The sequence below is a fragment of the Crocodylus siamensis genome, chromosome 1 (assembly GCF_052110815.1).
Source record: "Crocodylus siamensis isolate JL-2025a chromosome 1, ASM5211081v1, whole genome shotgun sequence".
In the NCBI taxonomy this organism is placed as follows: domain Eukaryota; kingdom Metazoa; phylum Chordata; order Crocodylia; family Crocodylidae; genus Crocodylus; species Crocodylus siamensis.
The window spans coordinates 408488883-408509180 of record NC_143395.1 but is presented as its reverse complement, the minus strand read 5'-3'; the positions used below and the strand labels follow the sequence as shown (position 1 = coordinate 408509180).

Genomic DNA, 20298 nt, shown 5'->3' with positions numbered 1-20298 from the left:
TCTGCTCTTATGGAACTGTAGGGTGGAACTGGATGGCAAACGACATAATTTTCTCCTTTGGACTTTAAAAGAAAATTCATCAGAAGGTTAAAAAAAAATGAGAATGGATTAAAAGTGGCTCCAAAATCATAGAGCCTAGTTTCCCATCCTGGTCCATTTCAGGTTTGGAAAACTGTATAGGTAACTTAAGTTGCACTTGTTTGGGCTTACTTTAAGATATCTATATTTGGTGTCTGGGCTTGTTTATGTAGTTTGCTTCAGGTAGAGGACTCAGTCTCTTCCATGGCACCTACATTCATGTAAGGGAGCATTACTTCTTGTAATCAGATGATGACAGCTGTTTTACTGTAGTTATTACAAATGGAAAAAAAACAAGCGGAGGGAGCAAATGTGTACATCAGTATATGCGGCTGTCTGAGAATTAATTTTTGATTCACAAGTCGTCTGTATGATCTGTGTAGTTCATGATCAGCTTTATTTAGAGACTCTAACAGCAAGGCAAAGCAGAGCATGGTAGGGACAGTAGTCCTCTGTGGGTACTAGTCCAAATTATATAAACCTTCCCTTTTGGACTCTCCTGAGAAACAGCCCAGGGACAGGTTAACCTTGTTCTGAGTATAAGAGGTTCATCACATAAATGACAGTACCGGCCAAATACAGAGAGTAAGGTATGGTCTATAAAGCACGTTTAAAAAAAGTTTTAGTCATGTGTTGCCAATTTAGTTAATTGGTGCAATTATGACCAATTATACAATTAGGCTAAATAGAAGTAGTAATGCATGTGTAATTTTGGTAATGGCTTTGGTAAAAACCTTTACTGAATTGTGTGTAACAGTACACATGTGCACAGCTGATGTAGGAAGCCACTTTCAAAAAATAAGAAACACCTAAAATGAGTTCCTAAAGACTTGGTCTGAAAATATGAAAACAGCTCATGTTTGGGGCTCATGAGACACATTTGAAACCTGAAAACTTTGTTTGCTTAATTGCATCCAATGATAACTGGATGAATACGTAGTTCAAGGAGAATTATTTCCTTCTCAAACAAGACTTCTCATGCCACAGTGGAAACAGGAGCTTTACAGATCAGAGGTTGACTTTTATTTCTGCTCTGAAATGGGGCAGGTGTGGCTTTCAGTGAATCAATGAAGGTGTAATTGTCTGAAAGCCGTTGGTTCTTGTGCTTTCCTATGAGAATTCGTTACACACATTTTGCAAAAGAAAAAAGATTCATTACAAAGCACAGATTAATTGTCAGGGCTGGTCCAAAATTCCCACTGAAACCGAATTTATCAGTTTTTAAAGAAATAACTATTTTTATGAAAATATGTGGCCCCATGGAGAATTTTTTTTCACTAAAAGTCCCAGCAGATGAAAAATGGACTACTAGCCCAGAGCTGACATGTTATGTTAGGCAAAAATATCAAGATTTTCAACAGAAAAACCAGTCCCTTGTATTTCCACAAATTCTATTAATCTCGTTAAAGGGTTAGCATGAACCGTATTAAGAAGCATTCATTGCCAAACTTTCCCCATTGTATAACTCTTTTGGAATGGTTCAAAGAATAACCAAGAAATAAAAGTCTAAACACTAGAAAATGACAGTGTCTTTTCTCTGAACGCCCCTCAGGAGACAGAAAAGTTAGGAAAGAGTGAAAGCAATGGCCAGAATTGTACTAGAAAAGATGCAGAACATTGTGCTTTGAATTGTGGGACCCATCTTTCTTGCTTCAGGTGGGAAACATCTGAAATGTGAAGGGAGACTATACTTTACTTGTTGGTCATTTTAATGGCTTCCTATGCACTACACGCCTGAAGTGCTCGGTTTGCTTAGGCTGAGTTTGAGTGCAGTGTGGGGCAAATGTTGCCTTTTCGTTTCTCATTCGCTGGAATGGAAAATGCTATGGGACAGGAGCATGGTGAGACTATTAGAGACAATAAGCAGCAATGCAGCGCCACTCAGTTTCTGAGCAGTTTTTAATTTGCTCCCTTAATATGCCTCATTTTCAGCTTCACACTTGTCTTCTCTTAGCCAATTCATTTCACCAGCTGTCAATTTAGAGTCTGCTGAGTTGCAAGTCAGTAAGTATCTTATCATGTATACTGGTAAAATAATGCATGGGTCCCCTCCCTGTTCACACAAACATTTGATCTGTGGAAAGTGCCAGGCAGTTGTGTTGAGCAACCTGCTTGCAACTTGGCTGCCTCTGACTGCAGAGCAAAGTTTCATGTTGTAGCAATGATAGACCAGTGTCTCCCAATGACCCAGGCTCCAGTAGGATACAGAGAAAGGCTTGTGTTGTGCTCCACTTGGAGTTTGCCTGTCCCTTCAGCAAGCTCCTTTTTCCTTCTGTTGAAAAAAAAATGCTGCTGGGCAGGAAGGAATGTATCTGTAAGACTAGAATATTCATAGGCTATTGGTAAAATTAAAAAAAATGCCTAGGTGCATTAGGAGCCTAAACCCATTGAGTTGCAATGAGCCTGAGAAACCTAAGACGCTCATTTTTGAAAAATTTACCCTTGCTTACCCTTGACTAGAAAGCCAGGTCGACTTGCTTACAAGACTTGCACATTATGGAACATTTTTACCAATTAAAGGAACCGGGTTTGGTAGAGATGTATGGAATGGACCAACACTGGAGACCAAGAGCGGCCATGGCTTTAGCCAGATTGCCTTTGTGTAAAATAATCCATCCCTTTAATGAGAATCACCTGCCTTCTACAAGACAAAAAGGTATGGCCTAAATTACTTTTTGTTTTGGCACAAATTAGTTGAAGAATTGTGTGAAGTTCTGTCTTCCTTTTCCTTAATTTCATAAAAGTTGGCCACTGCATCACAAAAGACGTAGGGCAGATTTCTGTGCAACAATACAGTCCTCCCCAAGCTTGCACGCAAGCTAAGAAACACTGAGTGAAATGCAGCTTCTGCATCTGTCTTTCATCTCCTTGCCTTGATATGTCTGCATGTCCCTGGCTCTGTGCTTTATTTGTCTCCTTCCTTTGATTACTAAGTCAGTTGTTCAAGACAGCCTGTCAGGATAGCTTCATCTGTTACTAAATGGCATAGACTTTCTTCTGGGAGATGAGATCACTTCCTTCATCTCTTCCCTTAGTGATCAGCTGTGAGAGAGACCAGCCCCCAACACTGCATTATCTGTTTTTAGCCCAGCCGATATTATGGAGTCTGGATGCTGTCTGTTCTTCTTCCCCCAATGCCTTGTCAGATGACATATGAGTTTAGTGACATATGAGTTTAGTGCATATGAATCACCCTAACTCTTTCCTGTGCCCAAGACTTGCAGTTCATGTTAAGCAGTTGTATCATCCCCAACTAGCTACTTAAGTAGGTTAGGCCATGCTGCAAATTGGAAATAGGTTTGTGTACCTGCTTCCAGCACAACTAAAACTCAGCCCATCTACACGTATCGGACCTTCAGCATGTGCACGTTGAAACTGTTCACAGCCACTCATTTGTAAACCTCATGGAGTCCTACACTTGCATTTTGAAATGAATACACAGGTGGGCTTTTGTACAAACTTTGGGCAATTTAGCCTGTCAAAGTCATAAAGGAAGCCAGGGAAAAACAATATGGGCCACCTGAATCCCTATTTCATGTCCTGATCACAAAGCCAAATTTCTTTTTCCAGTAGAGGACATGGCATATAATGAATTGGGATCGTCTTCACTTTCAATGTGCCTACACTTTTCTTGTGACTCTGGCAATTGCTTTCCAGGAAAATCTTTTTGCGAAAGAATAAAAACTAATTTTCCATTTCTGAGCCACATAAATGTATCTGTTTTGTTGAAACAAAACTGCATTTATTAACGGTACTTGACTACTATACATTGTCAAAGACCAGTAACTATGTGGTATGAAACCAGTGGTTACCTCATGTATACAAGTACTTAGTACAATACAAGTGCTCTGTGATTGGGTGAACAATTAAAAATATTAAGCAAATGGCTTGATGTGATCAAACAAATGTGATTTGTTATGCAGCTTTATCCTTTTTTTCTCATGTATGCAATCAAGTCACATTTTAATTACTGATTTAACATTTTTCGTAAACTTCTGAAAAAGTTTACATTGCCCCAATAATTTAGTATTAATTACATTTTATATATATGTATGTGTATGTATGTGTGTATATATATATATATGTGTATGTATGTATGTATACACACACACATATAATACATGTATATTTGTTATCCCGTCCCTTTCCCCTATTTTTACTATAATATATATATTATATAAATATAAATATTTAAATATAAATATATACTTAATATAATATATATAAAATAGGCAAATGGAAAGGGATAGATTCCACATCCATCAAGGTGCTGGTCGTACAACTGGACTCATATCAATGGGTAACCATGAGGAACCCCAGGGCTAGGTGTTAGATCCCTCTGCTTGGAACAAGTTTCAGGAGCAAGATCACTTTGTATAAGACTACTTTGACATTTAGGGCCAGTGTTTCCAAAGGGTTTATGTCTATATTAGCTTTTCAAAGTGCAATCTCTGTTTGCAAGACATGTCTCCACAACATGAACTTCCAGTTCAAATAAGAGTACTTCCACCTTGCTTTCTTTATTGTGTGGAGGCACAGGCATGCCTGAACAAATAGAAACTGGATAAGAGCTGTTGCATTTGTGCAAATTTGGCCCTTGTGGCATAAGCTGGGCTTTTTTTTTTAAAGGGTCATTAGGAAATGAAATGGCTGACCCTTCCCTGATGAAATAAACTGCCCAACATTAACCAGACACTCCAAATTTCTATATATCTGCCCTAATTCAGGTTTAGCTTAATTTCCCAGTTAATGAGGCTCATGCTTGTTAGCATGCAGAATGCCCTTGCTCTTTTGTAGCTTCATTGTGGAAATAAGTGAGAAATTTGACTTTCAAGCCATTTGCTCTAATACTTGTTTTAAGTTAAAAAAAGAGCAGTGAGGAGAAGAACAAAAGAAAACGAAACAAGCAATGCAAAGTAAAGAGACTCCAACCAAAGCAATCACTTACGGTAGCTACTTTCGCTATCGCTGGCATTAGAAGAAACATGTTCTGCAAGAACAGTACAGCAAATTAAAGAATGTGACCAAGCACCACAAAGCAGCTGGAACTGAAAAGAACTGCTACATTCATGCAGAGGAAGGTGTGCAGAGTGGAGGTAAAATCAGTGCAGTGACCCCATCTGAGAATCTCAGATAACTCAAACCATCCAAATGAAAGGTTTATCTCTTGATCTATTGATGAAAGGGGTTATGAACCTATGGCTAGTAATACCCACACTCACAATCAATGATAGGAGTCATCTAAAAGACCAGCCCCACCCCATATCAAAATACGCTGCAGCCCATTCACACTTCTCTAGACTTCTAGGCTAATTATGTAAAACCTGGTTGTCTGGACAGATTATTTTTAATTATGAATAATGCGTATCATTACCATCTACCAACTGGTCTCATTACATCGAGAACTCTCTTTCCAACCTTAGTGCTAGTCGTTAATCATTGAGTAAGGTATGGCAGATACGGTTTGCCAATAAATATAAAGGTAGTTTTGCTAAATGCTTTAGTTTTCTTTTTTTACATTCCTCATAAAAAAATAATTGTGGTGACAAAATGAAAAACAGCCTGTTGAAATGTTCTTTTCAGACACCACCTGCAGTTGCTCAGAATAGTGTCTCCCCATATTTGGGCCAGGAGTGGGGGATCTTTGCAAAAGGTATAAGAAACTGCATAATATATTCCACAGAGACTCAACAGAAACTACTGCCTGCCTGGAAGAAAGGAAAGGAAACATTCTCTGGATTACTTGGGTGTGGGACTGATTTTGGTGGTTTCTGAAGGGAAAGGCAGCTCTGGATAGTTTTTACTGGAACCACAAAAAGAACCACGCACCAGCTCATGATGGACTGGTGCTTTGGTTGTGGACAGCAGGGATTCCTGAAGACATGGTGAGCCCCACCATTGGTAACTAGCTAATATACCTCTCATGGCTGGGGGACTACTCAGATGGTTACTCCATCAGGAGGAGGCCAGTTCCTAGGGGATGTTGCGAGAGGAATTAGAATAGCAGCCTCCAGGAGCTTTGTCTTAAAGTTTATAAGTTGCTTCTAAGTTATCCTGGCTCACATGCTGAGCAACTCCAGTTTCTGTGTTTGATTTCAGCTGGCAGCTGAGATCAAACCTAGGTCCCTGGTTTCTTGAAGTTGGGTAACAAGGAACTGAGAAGCCACTTTTGAAAATTAGGGCCAGATTGTCTATAGAGGGGCATGTGCTGCTCCCTACATTATGACTTGTATCGGTCAATGAATGAGTTTGTGAGCTTCATCTACTTTTTCAAGAAGATGGCATTTTGTCATGAGGGATGTGAGGCCACTTTGTATTAGCCAATGAATGTCCTATATTCTATCTGAGTGACGATAGGTGGAAAGGAAAGGTACTGGATTAGGTTAGTAGGAACTAGATATGAGAGAGAGTTCGTATAAATAGTAGGTTGTTAAATAAACAACTGAGAAGTGAATAAGCCACCTCCTAATAAACAAATCAGGAAATCAGGTGGAGCCACTAGTTGGAAAAACACATTTATAAGCTCCAGCCCGGACAGCACAGCTGCTAGCAAGAGGATGAAACTCATGGAAGCAAGAGTAGAATCAACATTAATAATCCAGGGTTTCTCCCTTAAGGCCTTGCCAGGGGATAATGCCACAGCAGTGCCTCTCTGTGCCGTCTTCCCTGATCATCATAACCTTCCCCAAATACACAAAGAAAACTGTGCATGGGATGTGTATAGCAAGGTTCATGGGGCTGAAGAAATGCCTAGGATTTGACACGTATTATAAGTAATCCTGGAAAATGTTGGTCCACAGGCTTAGCAAAAGGCTTATTTTCAGAGAATCACATTTTGAGCAAGATTTACCCAATGCTATTCCTTCAAAACACCCTCAGAAGAAATTAACAAAGGGTGCATCAAATTGACATTTTATAGGGAATCATCAAGGCTTTTATTAAATAATAGCCTGTTATATGTATTTATTTAGTCTCAGGGAAATTGGGATGGGGCTGGAAGGGTCTGGAATGGTGCTGATAATTGAAAGCTAAAATCAGTATTAAAAGCTAAGAAACTAGAGACTATATACAGTACTGCAACACTAGTTTTCCTAAGTATATATAGCATAGGACAGAGTTATCTGTCCTACTCAATATTTAAAATGGTAGTGTTGGAGTGATGCTATAACCATACCGGTCCAGGAATTATGTGAGCAAGGATTTTTTTGGGCAAGCCCTTTTATTGGACCAACTGCATGGTTGGGATAAAGTTAGACAAGCTTTCAAATGCCAGGCATTTTTCATCAGATCTGAGGTCTTCATCAGGTCTTCATCTCAGACGTGATGCAGAATGCCTTGCATTTGAAAGCTTGTCTAACTTTATCCCAGTCATGCAGTTGGTCCAATAAAAGGGCTTGCCCAAAAAAATCCTTGCCTCTTAAAATGATAATTCTGAAATACTTGTCTTTCTTGGGCCACAGTTGTTTCAATGGGTTTATCTAATCAGATGAATTCTGCTTCATTTTATACAGTGAGAAGAAGTATTTACATTAATTTTGAGGATACTTTCCTCAAACTATTCAGTTGTGGCACAGTCCAAAGGCTGATGACAATGACCTTTGTTGCACATCAGCCAGAAAATTAGCACTGTGCTTCCACTCTACAAGAGATAAAGCTTTCATTTTTCAAAGGGAAAGTCAACCACAGTATGACTGAAAGTCTCTCTCAAAAAACAAAAAACAAAACACACAGGAATTGAGTAACTTCGAAGGCTTGTGTGTATGAGTGCATTCCTGTAATCAAAAGCACATACAGAACAGTAGGTGATGCAGTGGCAACATTCATCTATATTTTGCTTCAATTAATTGGTGCCTAAGAAAAAGAATAAGCAGTGAAAGACGAAAACAGCCAATACACATATAAATGGTAATTTGTTGAAATTAGTCAGAGCTGGATACAGCATATAATGTATCAAAGTATATGGAAGTCATTGCAAATAGTTCCTTCTGTACAATTTGCTTGGTCTGACTATACAAGAAACAAATGATTTGTGAACAGTCATCTGACAAAAAGGCTGCACGCTCTTTGAGATCAGCTCCTGAAGCAGAATCACTGCATACCAGAAAAAGAAACCATTTGAGTTTACATGACAAAGAATAGGTTGCTAATGGTGAAATGACTCTGAAATAAGTCATGGAGAAGGCATGTCTTCTCATCTGCAAGTGGTTTCTTCCATTAACAACCAAGTACTAATCTAAAATTCAGCAAAGTAACAAACACTCCCATGCAAAAAATCTGAAAATGCAGATGCAACAGCATAAAATAATTGTCTACTGATCTTCTCAGGATGGAACCAAGCTAAAATGTTTAACTTTCCCATTAAATCAATAGGGATTATTGCTGAAAGGTACGTTCTTGGCAGCGGTACATGTTCTAGGTAGGGTACTGTCTACAGAACTGCCATGATGGTAAGAATAACATACTGTCAGAAACAAAAGGTGTTATTGAAACACAGCTAAAAATATCTGTTTGATACGCTGTATGTTATTTAAGATCCATGCATAACAAAACAATTGAAACATAGTTTTTGGTGCATTCACAGCTGGGTAACAAATAAAACTCTATCTTGTGCATGCTAGGAGTGAAAGGTCCTCAGAGAAGGAACAAAAGCCAAAACAAAACAAAACAAAGAGAAGTTACAGTGACCATTCCTGGGAACTTACTCAGAGTCTTTGTTCCATAACCGTCGTCACCTAATCCGGGGATGTCCTGCACGGAAGTCCCCAGAGAGAGCAATGAGAAAGGAAGAACAGCCGCAGAAGAGGAAGGAAGAAGTCAGTGGAGTTGAAATGGATACTACCATGACGGACCATGCAGATTGAGCAATCTGGATCCCTGCTTTCTCTGGTTTGAAACAACGTCAAGCCCGAATTCCAAAGTAATATTGCCAATGAAAAAGACAGTGACCATTAGGTGGCCTTTGCCGCTATGGTTAAAGGAGCAAGAAGCCAAACAAAAAAAAATAAAAAATCCCGCAAACAAAAACCCCAAACAAAAGCAAAAACAAAACTCCAAACAATAACAAACCCACGGTAGAAACCCCAGATTCAATTAGCAGGGAAAGAGTTTTGAACAGAAAGAAATGAAATTCTCCCTGCACATACATTAAATAATTTGGGACATCCAGAATATAAAATTAAGGTCAGCAGTGGGTGATCATTCTACGCAGAGGACTACATTTCCTAGGTTTTCTTAAGTTTTGCAGTTTACCGTGAGGAACTAACCGTATTGACAATAGAAAGCACTACTGAGTGAAGTTCTTAGCTTATGGCTAAAACATCGACCAAAAGTGATCAGTGGTAATTAATGTGGAGATTGCAGCCACCTATACAAATTCCTGAAGGCTACAAATATTACAAAAAGAGTACCTGGGTTGCTTTTTTTAAAAAAACCCAAAAATAATTCTATATAATCATTTAATCCCAATTGATTTAAGCTAATTTAGGCCAGTTCTGGATTGGAACACTTTAAGATACAATTATATTTTAAGAACCATCAAAAACAAAAGAAAACCAAACCAAAAAAGCAAACAAACAAAGAAACAAGAAAGAAAAAGCCCAGCAAAATTTCAGAAGGGGAAGGCATTTATACATTCAGCCAAAAGCCAAAGGCACTGCTTTATTCTTATTCTGAAAAGATTGGTTCAAGGGAAGGAAGCACCAGCTGGATCCAAACTGCAGTCATGCATTGGTCACAGTAGTAATACCTCGCCTGCCTGCCTTTGCTAGTTGTTTGCCTAGACGTGTGGGGTGCTGGTGTCATGCGTGTCACCCATTTTTGTGCTGCACGTGACATGGTCTCCAAGAGGTTACTTACGTTCTGGATCACTTGTTTCCTGCTCACTCTGCTCCTTGCTCTTGTAGAATGGGAATTTTCGTGAAAAGATGAAGTTCTTTTTACGCTTGTCATTGAATGACTGTGAAGGAGAAAAGGCATGGGGCAAAAACAGGGACGTCTAATTGTTGTCACACTCATGCTGACAAAACAACTAGTTTGTAAAAGTGGAGAGAACTGTAGCGACTCAAAATTGGTCCAAACCAAGTCACAAAGAATCACAAATGATTTTCACCAGGCACTGCAGCTTAAACGGCAAAACATGTTGCAGACTGGATCCATTTCATTACCGGGCTCAAAACACAGTTTTTAGCTCCAGGTTTTGGAACTCCCAAGCATGGGCTCATTCAGATAAAGGGTTTTGGTTGTGTTCATTGTAACAATTATAACAGGATTTGGATCCAGATCTGGTTGTGGATTCTGATCCCACTCCCTTTAGTTTGGGGGTATTTGAATCCAGGGTTTTGGTTCAGCCCTTTATAGGGCACGTGATTGTCTAAGCACTGAGCATCTGCCACTTAAACTGAGGTCAGTGGGACTTGCGGGGGTCTCAGGATGCCTCACGATCAGACAATGAGAACTTAATCAGAGTAAACAGTGCTCATAATTCATTCAGTGGCTAAAAGAAGCCATTGAATGGGTCTCGTGTTTCATTTCCAGTAGATGCATAGATTCGGCTCTGTGCCAATTAAAATGTACACTTTTTGGCAGCTGTTTCAGCTTTCAAAATCAGTCTTATTTTCCTCCTTAATTTTGTAATTTATGAGGTATAATTCAATGACTTGTTCAAGCAAGTTAAAGGAAATGACTTTCATTTCAGTATGAGCTTCTACTCATTCATTAGTCTCCTGTGCACAGGAGACCAGCTTTATGTCATTTAGATATCGAATTCCACTGCTGTACAATACTTTATAACAAATTCAGAGGCATTGCCTGCCATCATTTGGCAAATGGAATGTAAAACAAATAGGCATTTTTTGTTAGAAGAGATATTAAACAGAGCTGCAAGCATTCATGGCGTTACATTAAATGGTAGCAGGATATGGCCAGGAGGCATAAGAAGCCAATTATGTTTCATCACAATTAAGTAAATAATCCAATGTCACTAGAACTGTCTCTGTGAATACACTGACCAAGATTTGGTCCTAATTATACAAGGGAACAAGTTTAGGGTCTGATAATGGAATTTATTTGGTTAAATTCTGAAAAGAAGATGTGCCAAAAGAAGGTGTTCTGGAACAGAATACATTTTTGAAGGGTGAAGTTTTAACTACTTAAAAATCCTCTTCAAAATTAGTTGTTCACTTGTGTCACAAAAGTTTCATGCCACTTTTACATTTCAAGCATATTTAACTTTAGAAACTGAAAACAAAAGAAAAAAATACACACGAAAGAAAAAATGGGCCATGAATGTCTCCAAGTATGCACACATTCAACTGGAAATTAATGCGTGTGTCATGCATGGGTAATACAGGGAGCATGCAAATTCAAAACAATACAAATTTGAAATAGAGCCAGAGATTTAAAAAATGGACATGAAGGACTGAAGTTGTTTGGAGGTGAAAACAGGGTCAAGCATGCAAATCACATCGCTTAAATGACCTCCAGATGATAATGGAAATTAAAATGTGTTTTCTGCAATCATTTATCTTTTCAAAGCAAGGCATGTAACATGTTAACATTTCCTGGATCATGAAAATGTTGCCTGTTATGATTATTCTGACATAATAATACTAAAGGCATCACGCTTTTAAAGGAAAAAATATGTACAAAATAATACCTAAAAAAGCAAAGTGGTCTAAAATGACAAATATTTCATTACCATATGTCTTTTCAGATTGGAATTAAAAGGAATGTTATTAAATTGATATATAAATAAGCTGTGGTTCATTTGAGGCATCATGACAATAAACTATTATGGTTCACATTTATAAATTATATTTTCTTTGAAAATAATTTTCTCAGCAACCTAGAGCAAAAACTTCAAAACATACATTTCAACCAGAAGTATATTTGTCTTGAAGGCTTTTCCACCATCTGACATAGTTCTAATTACTCATGTATTATACCATTATAAGCCTTGCTTCTGTGGCAATTTGAGGATTTTTTTTGGTTTGCTATTATTTTGTTTCAATTTAGGAAAGCAAAATCCATTTAATTAGTAATCAGAGAGAACGATATTAACAGCTTTACTGTTTATAAGTCATAGTCCTTAGAACATGCACTCCTAAATAAAGCTGCCTCTTGATCTATTATTTTATTTATCCATGTATAAAAAAATTCTCATCCAATAGTCTATAGCTACAGTCATGGAAATCATCACACATGGCACCATAATGTAATGTAGTAATGTGAACTAGAACTAAAACAATAAACATTCATACAAACTTTGTAAAGGCCTAAGCTGGATCTGATCCTACCAACTTGACTCAGATGAACAAGCATTGCTCAGCACTGCGAATGCTCAAGCCGCTTAGGCAGATAAAAGGTAAGGAGGGATATGATCCTAGTCTCCCACTAAATAAATACAGCAATAAATGAGATCCAGATCAGGATCCCTGTCCCTCCCCCATGGAATTTAACATCTAGAGGCTCGGTCCTACAGACACTTAAGCAAGCAGTCCTCATAGGTTATAGGAATGCCTGTTGGTCAGATGAGACTGGACATGAAAAAAGAAAGATAACACCAGATGCAGGGGAGACAGGCTAAAACTTGAAGCTCTTTAAAATATTCTGGACCTGATCCTCATTTCTGCTTGGGCCTCTGTGAGCTGTTAAGGCATCACAGACACACCACAGAATAAGTGAGAGTCAGGTGTTTGCTGTTTCTCATCTTGGTGCCGAAGCTGCAAATTCTGCCTTCAAGGACCAAGAGTGGGACTGATATTGCTGGCCTTACTCAGGTAAAATTCCCAAAGTCAATGGAAGAATGCCTTAAAAAGGACTGATGTATAAGACCCAGGATTTCTCCTGGGAAAAGCTTAAGAAGTAACCCTAACATTCATTCAAGACATTTTGAGATCTGCTTTTAATACAGACACATATCTCCTTTTGAACAATGGATATTCTTTTTGCCTCGGTGTACAGGGGCCACCACTAACCCATTAGAAACTACAGAATGAAAAATGCCAAATATTTTCCTATCTGGCAGGTTTGTTATCAGACATCTGCGATACCCAAAGCAAATCAGATTTTGAATTCTTATATTGTATCCTTAATACAATATAGCTGTAGCATATGAAACTAGATGACAAAACACTGCTTTCACAGTGATTTAACATTCCTGGAACAAAAGCAATTAGGCCTAATCCTTGCTCTCTGCCTCCCAGAAAAGACGCACCTATAAGAAACACACTCTCGACTCTCCCTTCAATAAAAACCCCTTTGGTTACCAGTTGTGTTTAGCTGCTTTGGGTTTAATACCTTCCAGGTTGTGACAGACATTCAAATAATCATGTCTAGCTAATACTCTGGTCTGTTTTTTTTTATCCTAAAGAATTTCCCTCATTTTAATGTAAAATTACATTTTTTATGATCAGTGAATCTTTTTCTAAGTGAAGCTGCACTACAAATAATTGGCAAATAAAGTATGAAAAACACATTTTAAGTAGTATTTTGACATATCTGTGCAAAAGGTAAACAGAAGAATTTTTTAGTAGAGGGAAACATCACACTCATCCCATTATTACTCTGGTGGCTGTACTCCAAGACTGATCATTGTGTTTTAGTAAAAAACATCTCCACTTAGCAAATAAATCACTCAGCCTCAAGCTTCTTTCTCATATGGTCTCTGTATCTTATTTTCTTGATCTTATTAGCGCCACAGGGGGTGCGTCTATATGTTCATTAAAAGCCATAATTAGGGCACATTAAGTTTAGTACCTGTAATCACAGATACTAACTTTATGTGTCGCAATCAGCGCTACTGCGCATTAGTGCAGGCACATGCTTTTTAAGTGACACTAATGGACAGTAGACTAATTGTACTAATTCTGCTGTGCACTAGTGCATTAGCATGGTTTTTCACGCCATGCTAATGCACACTAGAATTAACCTACTATACCGTTAGCGTCTCGTGTAAATACACCCAGGATCATAAGAAAGTAGGGATGGAAAGGATCTCCTAAGGTCATCTAATCTAGGTGGGGGGGAAGGAGGGGTGCTTCAGTGGTGTTGTTTTACCCTACCTCCTTTGATTTTTGCTTGTCCAAACTTTAATGCCAAGGAGGTACAGTGGCATTTTTCTACAGGCAGTGCTGAGAGGGTTAATTGACTTCATGGCTCAGTATTATTTTCATAATTCCTGCTAATTTCTCTCCACTGGCCCACAGTGGCCCACAGACCACTATCCCATGCTCGTTATTCACATGGGCACCAATGACATGGCTCGGAGCACCCCCAGCCAGGTCATGAGGTGCTACAGGGATTTGGGAGCAGGGCTTAGAGGTCTGGGAGCTCAGGTGGTGTTTTCGTCGATCCTCCCAGTCTCGGGCTATGGGCTGAGGAGGGAGAGGAGGATCTACGTAGTGAACCAAAGACTGTGGTGCTGGTGTCATCGGGAAGGCTTTGGCTTCCACGACCACAGCCCGCTCCTTGGCGAGAGAGGCAGCGAGCTGCTGGGAAGAGATGGCCTCCACCTCTCCCCCCTGGGGAGGAGGCTCTTCTCAGCCAGGCTGGCTGACCTGCTTCACCGGGTTTTAAACTAAGCCCGCTGGGGGATGGGGGGACTACTGCCCCTGCTGGCCCGCTGAACGGCCCTTGCAAAGCCAGCAGACCAAGGCACTTAAGGGAGCCCACCCCTGCCCCAGCCCTGGCACAATCTGTGGGCAAGGCAAGAGCCCCCAAGGGGACACTTGCCTGCCTGTACACTAATGCCAGGAGCCTGGGCAACAAGCAGGAGGAGCTTGTCCTCCTGCTCAGTGCAAAGACTTATGATGTCATTGGGATAACGGAGACCTGGTGGGACTCCACCCATGACTGGACCATGGGTATAGAGGGCTATACCCTGTACAGGAGGGATCGTGTTGACAAAAGGGGCGGGGGTGTAGCTCTCTATGTGAAGGAAAGCTACATGTCCCTGCAAGCTGCTGTTGGCGACCAGCATGGATAGCTAAAGACCCCCTGGGTAAAAATTCGTGGGGAATACGGCACAGGGGACACAACGGTGGGAGTCTACTACAGACCTCCCACTCAAAGTCTTGAGCTTGACCAGGAGTTCGCCCCGGAACTGACTGAGGCCGCTTGCTCCATGACCTTGGTTGTCATGGGTGACTTCAATTACCCGGACATCTCGTGGGAAGATCACTCAGCAAAATCCGAGCAGTCACAAATCTTTCTCTCGTGCGTGGATGACCTCTACCTGACTCAAGAAGTCTATGGGCCAACGAGAGGCAAGGCACTGCTCGACCTGGTACTGGCTACGGGGGATGACCTAATCGGTGACCTAGTGATCGATGGGAAGCTGGGTGACAGCGACCACGAGCTGATCACCTTCACCATCCTCCGTAAAGCTGGCAAGTCAGTCAGCAACACAGAAGTCCTTGACTTCAGAAAAGCCGACTTTGAAAAGCTCAAGAGGCTTGTCGGTCAGGCCCTTAGGGACCATGACCCCAGGGAGATGGGAGTTCAAGAAGAGTAGTTGCTTCTCAAAGAAGCGATCCTCAGTGCACAAGCTAAATCTATTACAACACGGAGGAAAGGCAGCAAGAAGGCACAGCAGCCCTCCTGGCTCTCCAGGGACCTAGCAGACCTCCTGCGGCTAAAAAGGAAAGCCTACAAAGGATGGAGGATGGGATTCACCTCCAAGGAGGATTATTCTGCACTGGTCCGGTCCTGCAGGGAGCAAACCAGGAAAGCCAAGTCTGCAACTGAACTCCAACTAGCTTCAAGCATCAAGGACAACAAAAAGTCCTTTTTCAGATATGTGGGGAGCCGAAGGAAAAGCAAGGGCAACATTGGACCCCTGCTAAACCAGATGGGGCAACTGGCAACTGACACCCAGGAAAAAGCCAACCTATTAAATAGGTGCTTTGCATCAGTCTTTCATCAGTCCCATGGGACGCCCATGCCTGCTATGGGACAGGGAGATCCAGGTGAGGGGGATCCCCTACCCTCCATAAATGCTGACCTCGTGAAAGAACACCTTGAGAAGCTGGATACCTTCAAGTCAGCCGGCCCTGACAATCTGCACCCCAGGGTACTCAAGGAGCTGGCGAGCGTCATAGCCCAGCCCCTGGCACGGATCTTTGAAAACTCCTGGCGCTCTGGTGTAGTGCCCGAAGACTGGAAGAAGGCCAATGTGGTGCCAATCTTCAAGAAAGGGAGGAGAGTGGATCCGGCTAACTACAGGCCCATTAGCCTGACTTCTATCCTGGGGAAGATCTTAGAAAAGTTTATTAAGGAGGCCATCCTTGAGGGACTGGCCGAGGCCAACATCCTAAGGGATAGCCAGCACAGGTTTGTTGCGGGTAGGTCTTGTTTGACCAATCCTATTTCCTTCTACGACCAGGTGACCTATCACCTGGACGAGGGACAAGAGATTGATGTCATATATCTTGACTTCAAAAAAGCTTTTGATCTGGTATCCCATGATCACCTCTTGGCCAAACTCCCCAGTTGTGGCCTTGGCTCCACCACGATCCGCTGGCTGGGAAACTGGCTCTGTGGTCGGACCCAGAGGGTTGTAACTGATGGCAGTCACTCATCGTGGTGCCCTGTGACCAGTGGGGTCCCTCAAGGCTCTGTCCTCGGACACATACTGTTCAACATCTTCATTAATGATGTGGACATTGGAGTCAGGAGTGGACTGGCCAAGTTCGCCGATGACACCAAACTTTGGGGCAAAGCATCCATGCCAGAAGAGAGGCGGGTGATCCAGGCTGACCTGGACAAGCTCAGCAAATGGGCAGACGAGAACCTCATGGTGTTTAACACTGAAAAATGCAAGGTTCTCCACCTTGGGAGGAAAAACCTGCAGCACCCTTATAGGCTCAGCAGTGCTACGTTGGATAGCACTACAGAAGAAAGAGACTTGGGGGTCATCACTGACCACAAGATGAACATGAGCCTCCAATGCGATGCTGCGGCTAGTAAAGCGACCAAAACGCTGGCTTGCATCCATAGATGCTTCTCGAGCAAATCCCGGGACGTCATTCTCCCCTTGTACTCGGCCTCGGTGAGGTCGCAGCTGGAGTACTGCGTCCAGTTTTGGGCTCCACAATTCAAAAAGGATGTGGAGAAGCTTGAGAGAATCCAGGAGAGCCACGCACATGATCAGAGGTCAGGAAAACAGATCTTACGATGACAGGCTGAGAGCCATGGGACTCTTTAGCCTGGAAAAGCGCAGGCTCAGGGGTGATCTGATGGCCACCTATAAGTTTATCAGGGGTGACCACCAGGCTCTGGGGGAACGTTTGTTCACCAGAGCGCCCCAAGGATGACGAGGTCGAACGGTCACAAACTCCTGCAAGACCGTTTCAGGCTGGAACAGTCTTTACTGTCCGAGCCCCCAAGGGCTGGAACAGTCTGCCAGCGGAGGTGGCTCAAGCACCTACATTGAACATCTTCCAGAGTAAATCAGATGCTTATCTTATGACCCCAGCTGACTTCCTGCCTTTGGGCAGGGGGCTGGACTCGATCTCCCGAGGTCCCTTCCAGCCCTGATGTCTATGAAATCTATGAAATCACTCCACAAATGTTAATGACTCTCCATCCTTTATCACAGTCTTGATGTTTCACTCTTAAAACTTTCCTTTGTTCTGCAATTTTTCTCTGATGGCCATTCCTGATAATCGCTCTTCTATTTTACAGCCCTTCAGAGTGTTTTTAGCTCTAGCTGAAAACCTTTATTCAGATATGGTGATATTAACCCAAGTTTAGACAGGACAGACAGTGAAGTAATGGGGGTACTGTCAAAACACTCAGGAAGCTCTGTTTTGTTTTATGAATCTGAATAGAGACATACATTTCACTATCATGACTACAGAACTAAAGAAGCAGTATCTTTGAACTATTTTGACTATTTTTTGCCTAGTTTGTTGTGTTTTTTTTAACATTATATATCATTTTAGCAAATCAGTGTACATTCCAATACTAATAGCTTTGATATTAAACTGAATAATGTAGTGCTAGCCCCCTGGCATATTAGTAAATCTTCTAGGTTCTCTTTAACTGGAGAAAAAATATATGTTGTGTTATATGTAATGATATGCCATGCCATCTGCACCCCCTTTTTAAAATCCTAGATCTGCCCATGATTGGAGCACATAATACCAGTTTTCCCCACCACGTAATAACTCTACCTTGCCCATAAGAATTACTGAAAGTGCTTTATGAACACTAAGAGTGTGTCTACGCTGGTGAAGGACCCTGCCAGCAAGTGCCAAAGTGGATGTAATGTAGCTGCTTTCATATGGTGCTCAGCTCATGGCAATAACCTCTGTCACCTGCACATACATACTGTCCATCTGTCATGCCCTCAGTGCCTCACTATGGGGGCTAAATTTCATCTTGTGGAGTGGCATTGACTGCTTCACTGTGACATACCCTAGCACAGTCCTTTTATACAGAGTCCTAGGGGTGGGTGATGTGGGTGACTGCTCAGGGTGCTGTGGTCGGGGGTGCCCCACAGCCAAACACAGCAATGCTTTCCCCCTGCTCTGCCCTGTCCCAGCCCATCTCCACCCCCTCCTCCAGCTGCTGCTCAGGAGGAGCTGAGTCAGGCAGTGTGGGCAGCTCTGCCTCCCCGCCAGACTATGCCTCATGCCCCTGCCCGCCTGCCTCTGCCTGCAGCGCTGCTGACTTTGCAGGGTTTGGGGCAGCACCGGAGGGGGTGCTGGTGGGGAAGCGACAAAATGCAAGTTCACCCTGGGCACCATTTTCCCTAAGGCGGGCTCTGCTTTTTTATTACAGACATGTCCCTAAGGCTAAAGAAAACCATCTAAAGAGAGTGTCTAGAGCAGTTGTCTGGCCAGAAGAGACTCAAATTCAACTCGTTCTCCATGATCCAATAGGACCTCTGTGCAACAGTTCCCAAATGAGAAGTGGGGATAATAGCACTTCCCTACCTCACAGAGGCACTGGGAGGGTAAATGCATTGAAGGTATTCAGACACTGTAGTGATGAGAAATACACTAGGTAGAAGTCATATGGGAACTGGTTAAATTGCAATCCCCATAGTATTTTCCTTGAGGCACATATTGTGTCCTTCAATCTGACCACACGGCCCGAGGTTGACTGGAGCTGTAGGTGCATCCAAACTTCTTGAGGTCTTTCATATCAATAAAGAGAGAGGGACACTCTTACTTTATTCACTACTACTTAAAAGCCTCTCAGTTATTGTCAAGATCAACTGCAATGGAAAAACCCAGGCTATTGCTATTCCTTATTGGATTCTGCACCAGGATCTGTCTTGATAGGATAGATTGAACTTTGGGTTAGAACAGGTTCAGATCAAGATAAGTGGGCCTGTCTAGTTTTCCTGTGAACCTACAGAGAGCTTTGGACCTTGGGAACACAATAAAGACATATAAAAAGAATAAGCCAACGCCCCCCCCCCCCCCCGTTTCTCAGCTTCATCAGGTAGAGGTCATTTTATTTAATATGTAGAAATATGTATTTTGTGGGGCTGTTTCTAAGATTTTCTTATATTTCCCTGAATATGTGTTTGGCATCAAATCAACCAAAAAAACCTTTAACACCACTTACCACCCAGGAAAACTAATTTTAATGCCTAATAAAACAATAGACTTGAGAAAAAATCATGTAAAATTGAGAGACTAATTACATCATGCAGCATGGATTTGTATAGGAGTAATTTTGTCACACAACTTGACAACAACTTTTGATTCAATTACAAAAGGAGCAATAGAAGCCAGTGCAGCAGAGTGTCAGATATTTAGATTTCAGTACAGGATTCACTGGGTCATAAAGTTCTCCGAAAACTCACCCATATTGGTTTAGATGTGAGCACTGTGAGACCAAAAGCACATGCCCACCTGGTCTCAGGACTGAGTTAGGGGGGGTGCCACATTGGGGCATGACACAGCCTCTCTGTATAAGCCACCTTCCAAACCAATGCCACGGCAGTGCCAAAGTATGGTGCATGACACCAATGAACTCAATGGTTCATTTGTGCATGTAGCAAGGAGCCACATATCAAACTGGAGGCACAAATTCATGGGGCCATTATTTAGGATTTATATTACGGCAGCTGTGTTATTATGCATGACTGTGTATTTAGAAGCCAGGGACCCCCTCTGCCATGTGCTGTAAAGGCCCATGACAAAGAGACAGTTCCTGCCATGAGGAGTTTATTGCTATGTGTAAGATGACTGACAACAGGTTTAT

The 20298-nt window shown here is 41.7% G+C and overlaps 1 protein-coding gene across 19 annotated transcripts in view; it reads right to left on the bottom strand.

Annotated features, from left to right (window-relative positions):
- The window catches only part of DLG2 (discs large MAGUK scaffold protein 2), a 1617582-nt gene that overhangs the window by 21914 nt on the left and 1575370 nt on the right, over positions 1-20298 (bottom strand). For 12 of the 19 annotated variants that reach the window (XM_090030660.1, XM_090030651.1, XM_090030658.1 and 9 more), the window contains 2 exons: positions 9934-10033; positions 5027-5068 (listed from right to left, as the gene is read on the bottom strand). In XM_090030660.1, coding sequence (XP_089886786.1) covers positions 5027-5068; positions 9934-10033 — 142 coding nt within the window. Of the gene's footprint in view, positions 1-5026; positions 5069-8780; positions 8827-9933; positions 10034-20298 lie in introns of all 19 variants that reach the window. The other 7 variants (XM_090030656.1, XM_090030662.1, XM_090030665.1 and 4 more) reach the window with 3 other exon arrangements.